The 7,215-nt window shown below is 41.5% G+C and overlaps 1 protein-coding gene across 3 annotated transcripts; it reads right to left on the bottom strand.

Annotated features, from left to right (window-relative positions):
* Window positions 1-1,469: 1,469 nt before the first annotated feature.
* IFT22 (intraflagellar transport 22) lies at window positions 1,470-6,787 on the bottom strand. 3 transcript variants are annotated; one of them, XM_054589279.1, is made up of 6 exons: window positions 6,649-6,739; window positions 3,769-3,806; window positions 3,442-3,518; window positions 3,224-3,313; window positions 2,754-2,956; window positions 1,470-1,944 (listed from the first exon to the last, which is right to left on the bottom strand). In XM_054589279.1, the coding sequence occupies exons 5-6, from the start codon at window positions 2,929-2,931 to the stop codon at window positions 1,796-1,798; spliced, it is 327 nt and encodes a 108-aa protein (XP_054445254.1). In that variant the 5' UTR covers window positions 2,932-2,956; window positions 3,224-3,313; window positions 3,442-3,518; window positions 3,769-3,806; window positions 6,649-6,739; the 3' UTR covers window positions 1,470-1,795. The 3 variants fall into 3 exon arrangements, with proteins under 3 accessions (XP_054445254.1, XP_054445255.1, XP_054445253.1); XM_054589280.1 differs by having other exon boundaries at window positions 3,773-3,806; window positions 6,649-6,728; XM_054589278.1 differs by lacking the exon at window positions 3,769-3,806 and having other exon boundaries at window positions 6,649-6,787.
* Between the last annotated feature and the right edge of the window lie 428 nt (window positions 6,788-7,215).

Below are 7,215 nucleotides of genomic sequence, written 5' to 3'. Positions count from 1 at the left end.
ATTTTTTAGAGAGAGGGGAAAGGAGGGAGAAAGAGGGAAAGAAAGATCGAGAGAGAGAAAAGCATTGATCAGCTGCCTCTCAGACATGCCCCGACCAGGTACCACACTCACAAACCTAGGCATGTGCTCTGACCAGGAACTGAACCGGTGACCCTTCACTTTGCAAAATGATGCCCAACTGAGGCACACTGGTCAGGGCTATGTTGCTTTTTAAATATTACATGAAATAATATTTAAGAATTAAATTCCCCTGAGGTCATAAATTACTTTTTAGAAGATATATATGTATTCTACCTTCCATTTTGTGTGGTATCCACATATCAAGAATATCTAAATAAAAGTGAAATATTGGAGAAGTTAAATGCTAATGTTCTTCAAAAACACCCTAGGTGAACTGTACACCAATGTTCCTAGCAAATTACAATAGCCAAAAGGTGGAAACACCCCAAATGTCCATCAACAGATTAACACATAAACAAGACATGGTATATACATACAATGGAATATGATTCAACCATAAAAAGAAAGGAAACTCTGACACATGCTACAACATGGATGAACCTTGAGGATATTATGCTAAGTGAAGTAAGCCAGTAACAAAAACACAAAGTCTGTATGATTCCACTCACACGAGGTACCGAGAGTAGTCACGCTCACAGAGACAGAGAGTAGAATGGTGGGTGCCAGGGGCTGCGGGGAGCGCGGAATGAAGGGTTCGTGCAGAGTTCCATCTGCACGAACGGTATAAGAATGGATGGTGGTGATGGCTGCACAGTAATAATGTGAATGTACTTAGTGACACAGAATGTACACTTAAAAATCGCTAACATGGTAAATTTTATGTTTTGTATACTTTACAATTAAAAAAGGATAACACAATATTGTTAAAATTTTATAAATATCCTAAGTGATTAGGTAAACCTTCTTGTAGGTTTATGATGAAAATATCATTGCATTTCTTACTATTGTAATGCGATAATATTTTGAAAATACTCACTGCCACATTCTGAACACCTGCCCCCACCCCAAATCATGTTTTTCTCCCAGTAAGCTGAGCATGGAGAAATGAATTGGACAGGTCAGCTACGGCGAGGGCTAAAGTGACTGCCATACAGAAACAAAGAAACCTGGGATGGAGAGGACACAGATGGCTCTGAGAGAGGTGCAGGGCCAGGGCCAGCCCCAGCCAGGAGGAGGCCAGCTGAGCCTGGGGACTACCGGTTCTATAGGGAGAGCCCAAGCCACAAGCCGTGCCAGTCTTGCACTTGGCGGGAGATGGCCTGTAAGGTGGTCACTGACATCTTGACAGAGGTCAGGCGGGAACCAGAGGACCTGCCCTTGGAACAGCCACCCCACCCAATAAGGGCACAAACACTGTCCAGACACTCTGATACCATGTTACTGTAGAGGAAGAATGCAGAGGAAGTGGATTATAATCTTTAATTAATCAAATATTTATTAGAGACTGAACTAACCTGAAAACTTTTAAATTGCAAGAGATGGAGACACAGTGGATTCCCATTAATTATGGTCATTATGGTCTATAAAGCCACCATAAACAATGTGTTAGTAAATACCAAAGCATTGCTCCTGGGGATACATACAATTAGGTTCAGACAGAGAATAGATGGAATGATTCAACTCCTTGGGTAACTGGTACTTTCAAGCAGATAAAGAAAACTTCTTCTAGAGCCACAGGGAGAAGAAAATATTAGTAGCTGGGTAAGATTTCAGATCTGCATCAGGGAAGAAGTTGACCTCACCTGGGATGGGGAAGAGTCCAAAGGAAGGGTAGTTAGGTAATAATCGACATCTCCTCCCGGTCTCTGTTCTCAGACACTGAGTTGATTATGCTTTTTAAATACTTTATGAATTCCATCCGGATCTCTTCAGGGTCATCCTCAAGATTTGAGTGCACCAGCTTCAGCTTGTTCAAGGGTGGTGCTTAAAAAGGAAAATAAGGTAATTAGGCATAAACTTTTACTGAGGGCCATTTCTCGTACCAAATGGCCTGAACTTTGTAGAGGCCAATTCGTTTAACTTTCTAAAGTACAAAAATAAGTTGTGTCTTGCTTGGCATGATTTAACACAGGAAGGTTTTACCACACTGCCACCTGACAAAAGGATGACAACTCTATAAGCTGCTTCCAGGTCCTCTTTGTTCTTATACCAGAAAGGAAGAGACTGCTGACTATTGTGGGTCATCTTCTATGACCACATTACACCTGTATTGGTATGTGTCACATGCAAATTTGAGTTTTTCTTGAGCAAAGGCCAATTAGGAAAGAGTGACCCTAATAATATTGATGAGTGGCTAAAACCAGATTTTTTCCCTTCTTGGTATCTACCGGCTTTTAAAATGTCTTTATCCTGGCCTGGATAGAATGGCAGATCTTCTAAACTGGCAATTCTGATTTACATGCTGAGAAAAACAAATGCCTAGGACACACTAGATGCTCACCTACTGCACACAGATGCTGCTTTCAAGGACACAGCCATGGCCAGGTAGCTCATTTGGTTAGAGCATCATCCTGATACGCTAAGGTTGCGGGTTTGATCTCCAGTCAGGGCACATACAAGAATCAACCAATGAATACATAAATAAGTGGAACAACAAATTGATGTTTTTCTCTCTCAAATCAGTTAAAACAGAACAAAACAAATAAACAAACAAAACCAAAGACACAGAGCAATATACAAATAAATGCCCAGAACACTGAAAACAAAAGCAGAAAGAAGTGCAGTCTCCTTACACAAAGACAGGTTTCCTTTATCACTTCCAGAGCCTGGTTTGTGGTGTGCAATTAACAGACACTGAGTATCCTGTAAGAACTGCTGTTGAACAAAGCAGGAATACCACATCTCGATTTCCTTCAGGTGGCTTGGGATGTCAGCATTGAAGACGATCACCACGCCGTGAGAGTCCTTCATCAGGGCTGGCCAGCAAGACTCAAACCTGCAAGGCAGCAAAGAATCCACAGTGAATGTTAGGTAGTCCTGGTTTCTAATGGTGGACTTACAAATCATATCTTACTATTGCTAATTGATGGATGACTTCTTATTGTATTGAAACCCAGTCACTAAACTTTTAAGAGCAATGCATGTCACCAAACAATTGACCAAGCCCCCAATACATGCTAGGAAGTGTGCTAGGCCCAGGGGTCTGGAGGACAGCCGATTTTTGAATAATTTGATGAAGCAAACCCTCTGAAAGGAAACGTACTTTGGATCGCCGCCACAATCCCACAGCTCAAATTCGCACCCTGTGCCTTTGTTGTTGTTGGCAACATGTGGGTTCTCAAATTCCAGGATCCTATAAACAGAAACAGCAGCAACATCTCTACTTTGGAAATATTATACTTTGGGAGTGCCATCTGCATCCAAAGTAGAGGCTGGGTGATGGACAGGGACTCTCTGGGACACAGATTTGTCAGGACTCACCTCACTCCTTGGGTTGGGTTGTATTCAGTGATGTCAGAAGATTCTGTCAGAAAATTGGCCAAAACGGTTTTTCCACTCTGTGAAAATGAAGATAATAAAAAAATCTTTTCTGAAGAGCAGGAAAGTAAACCATAAATGAGCCCTCCAGTAGCTGGTATGGAACCAGATGCGGTGGAGTACAGGCCACAGGCACTCTGGTACCACCAGAGCAGAGGGCTCTCTCTGGTTGGGTGGACCTCGCTGACTTGCTCTGCATGGTCTGCACAGTCTGCTCCAGGGCCCAGGGAGCAGGGGATTCCAGGGGATTCTGCCAGGGGGTGACTTTACCTACGTGGATTTCCCCGGCTGGCTCTCAGTTAACTCATCTAAGAACAGAAAAAAAAAAAAATTCATATGAGCTTTCCCTTACTTGGTCCTCTCCACATCTTCAAGAAAAACCACAGTCTGTCACAGCTCATTATGAAGCCACTGAGGCAGAGAAAGGGGAAGGGAGTTCTTCAAGGTCAAAGAGAAGTCTCAAATCAGAGCTCGGTCCCAGGTCTGGAGACCCCTGGCTGGCTATGCCACACTCTCATGAAGGGATGTTTCTCCCTCTGCATAATACACATTCTTACTTAAAAAACAAACAAAAACAAACAAACAAGTAACTCTCCTCATCTCTCCACCCAAAGCACCCATCTGTCTATCCATCCCATACCCTCTCCAAAGGTAACAACTATGATGTTTTTCAGATTTTTTTTCTATACATTTGCATCATTCATTTAATAAACATTTTATATGTCTAAATGTAAAAAATATTTTTCTCCACCCAAATAATTCCTCAGAAGAAGGGGATCTCTTATACTTGAATCCTTATTTAAAAATATCTCAAATTATACTTGAATCCTTATTAAATAATATCTGTACTTCAGTTACTTTATTTTGAACAACTGCTTAACTAGAATGACCTCAATCAATGCCAGTTTGGGAGGCTTGTGCAGGTCACTGGCTAGAATCAGGAAATAAATAAATAAAAGGGAGAGAAGGGGCTTAACATTGTATTAATAATTTTCTCTGAGGATATGGCCTCACAAATTATTACTTAACAGTAATACAGTAAGTGGTCATGTTAGAAATTGTGAATACTTATCTACAGGATGAATGCATAAAGCAAATGGCCTGATGTTACAGGCATAGTTCTTTGAGCTGGAATACATTTCCAGGAATAGGTTCATACACAAACAGAAAAAGTGCTGTATCCTAAACTACTTAGGTGATGTGCTGTGTTAGGTGATTCAATAAGTGGTTCTAGTCATAAAGACGATTTGGGTGTTAAAGGTGCAGGTGAGGGGCTTGAATAAAACTCTCATGAAATGCAAGAATGGAATAAAACAGCATTTCCAAATTAACATTAGCTTAATGTAACTTTAAATGTGTATATAGGCTACACTGATACATAAAACATTATAAAAGTATATTTATATATTTTATCTATGCCTTAAAGTCTATATTTACTAGTTGCCTAAAACCAATTTTTTAAGGGGGTGGGTTCTTATGGGAAAATGAAGAAACTGTCTGTTAGGCCCATAAGACACTTACTTTTAAGTGTTTACCTTCTGCCAGGTGCTGTTGAATAAATTAGAAAGAGATGAGGTACTTATAAATGTTAGCATAAAAATAAAGCAGAGTGATGTGATAGAGCCTTTGAATTGAGTGGTCAAGGAAAGCCTGGATGAAGTTTAACTTGAGGTTTGAATGACAATGAGTCAACTGAGGCTTCCAAGCAGGGGGAATAGCTATTTCAAAGGCACCAGGGCAGGAGTGGGCCCAGCATGTTGAAGGAATAGAAAGTTGGTGAAGTTTGAAGAGTAGTGAGGGAGAGAAAAATGTATGTGCAAAAATATATTTTGTTGTCGAAGCTGGGTGATGCGTACTAGGAGTTCATAGTTCTTTTTCCTTTGTATATGTTTGAGAACTTCCATTAAAATGATATCTATGATTGTTTTGCTTTTCATAATTCTCTGCATATTGTTATTGTCTATTTCACTTAATAATTTGTCTTGGAGAGTTCTCCATGTCAATATACACAGACTTGCCATGTTTTGTTTAACTGCTATACAGTCTTCCAAAGTTAAGAATGTACCTTAGTTTATTTAGACATTCTCTTACCGATGGTATCTAGGATGCTTCCAGCTGTTCAATATTGTATATGACTCATGGAGAACATTGACAAGTATTCTTCTACCGTAGATTCTGAGAAATGTAAGTGCAGCACTAAAAGCTAAGCACACTTTAAATTTTAATAATTTGATCACCAAAAAAGCTGCTATCATTTTATAGCCACATCAGCAGAATACTAGAGTACTTATTTCCCTACATTCAAACACTGGGTATTATCAATCTTGCAACTTTTCCTCATCCAATCTGATGGGTAAATAAATGTCATCTTTTTGTTTGGATTGCATTCCTGCGACTGTGATGCTGGGCATCTTCTCACACTTATTGATCAGTTGTATTTCTTTTGTGCAGAGCCTTAGCTCAATTTTCTATTGAGTTCTCTTTACCAATGTTTAAACAGGTGATCCAGCTATTAACCCTTTCTTTGTAATATATTTTGCAAATACTTTCCCCAGGCTTTAACTTTGCTGACATTGCTTTTAAGACTTTTTCATTTTTGTGTTGTGCCTAAGAAGAACTTCCCTATCTTAAGGTTAAAAACATATCTTTCCATATATTCGTCTACTACAATGATTCTCAAAGTGTGGTCTCTGGGCGAACAGGAACTGCAAAATGCAAATTCTTATTCATTTACTACTTTCAAGGTTTTTACACGTTTAGTTTTAGTCCATCTGAATTTTATTTTTGTGTATGGTGTTAAGTACACATGAACATCTAATCTTCACCACCACCATCACACATACATCAATAGGCAATTGTTCAAGACCAGTCTACAGCCCAGTCTTCCCTCCTCCTGGTTTTCTCGTCCCACGGGCACATTCATTAGGGACAACCTCGAATGTAAAGTAAGATCTAAGTTCTGGTTCCAAAACGCCACTCACTATGTTGGGCCTTTAGGCCTCAATGAAACAGGGTCAATGTCTGGAGGCGCAGAGTTCCCGGTGAGATCAGCGGCGGCGCCCACCACTGGGTTTCCATTTCCTGGGGGGCACCGGGATCACTCCCGGCACAGCTCGCTGCACCCGAAGGCACACCCGGCCCCGGCCTCACCTCGCAGGGCCCCACGAAGAGAATCTTGGCCTTCAGCATCCCGGTCCGCCGACTGCAGGCCCACCTGAGGCCACTTCAGCGTAGTCTGAGACCGCACTGTTGGCCGGGCGGAGCGGAAGTTGCTGCGTAGATTGGCTGCCTTTATTGCCATGGAGACGGGAGCGGCCCGCAGGGGCCGATGGGAGTGAGCGGTTCCGGGCGGAGGGACTGGGTGTTTGAAGGCTCTGGGGTGGGCACGGTGACCCCGGCAGGGTGGCCTGCACTTCAGGCTGAAGGTCTGCGTTTAAGGCACAGGGAGAGGGTAGGAGGGAAACGAAAACCTGACTTGGATTCAGACTCTCTTCTGAGAGGTGTGGGGAACGCAGAGCTCGAGAGTCTGGCTTCTCTGTCAGAAGGGTGTGGATTGTGGGTCCTTTTATATTTTAAAGACTTTAGTCTTTCTTTTCTTTTCTTTTCTTTTCTTTTCTTTTCTTTTCTTTTCTTTTCTTTTCTTTTCTTTTCTTTTCTTTTCTTTTCTTTCCTTCCTCTCTCTTTCCTCGCCTCCCTCCCTCTCTTTCCGTTTCCTTT

The sequence above is a fragment of the Pteronotus mesoamericanus genome, unplaced genomic scaffold (assembly GCF_021234165.1).
Source record: "Pteronotus mesoamericanus isolate MK-2021 breed Mesoamerican mustached bat unplaced genomic scaffold, CSHL_Meso_final scaffold_167, whole genome shotgun sequence".
Classification (NCBI taxonomy): Eukaryota; Metazoa; Chordata; class Mammalia; order Chiroptera; family Mormoopidae; genus Pteronotus; species Pteronotus mesoamericanus.
The sequence above is the reverse complement of the archived record's forward strand: the minus strand, read 5'-3'. Positions and strand labels throughout refer to the sequence as shown.

What these genes read in the sequence shown, in the direction of transcription:
- IFT22 (XM_054589278.1), bottom strand. Translation starts at nt 6,687, where the DNA reads ATGCTGAAGGCCAAGATTCTCTTCGTGGGGCCCTGCGAG. An exon ending in TCTTCGTGGGGCCCTGCGAG is followed by an intron (nt 3,519 to 6,648) that starts GTGAGGCCGGGG and finishes TCATTTTCACAG; the next exon opens with AGTGGAAAAACCGTTTTGGC. An exon ending in AACCCAACCCAAGGAGTGAG is followed by an intron (nt 3,314 to 3,441) that starts GTGAGTCCTGAC and finishes TTCTGTTTATAG; the next exon opens with GATCCTGGAATTTGAGAACC.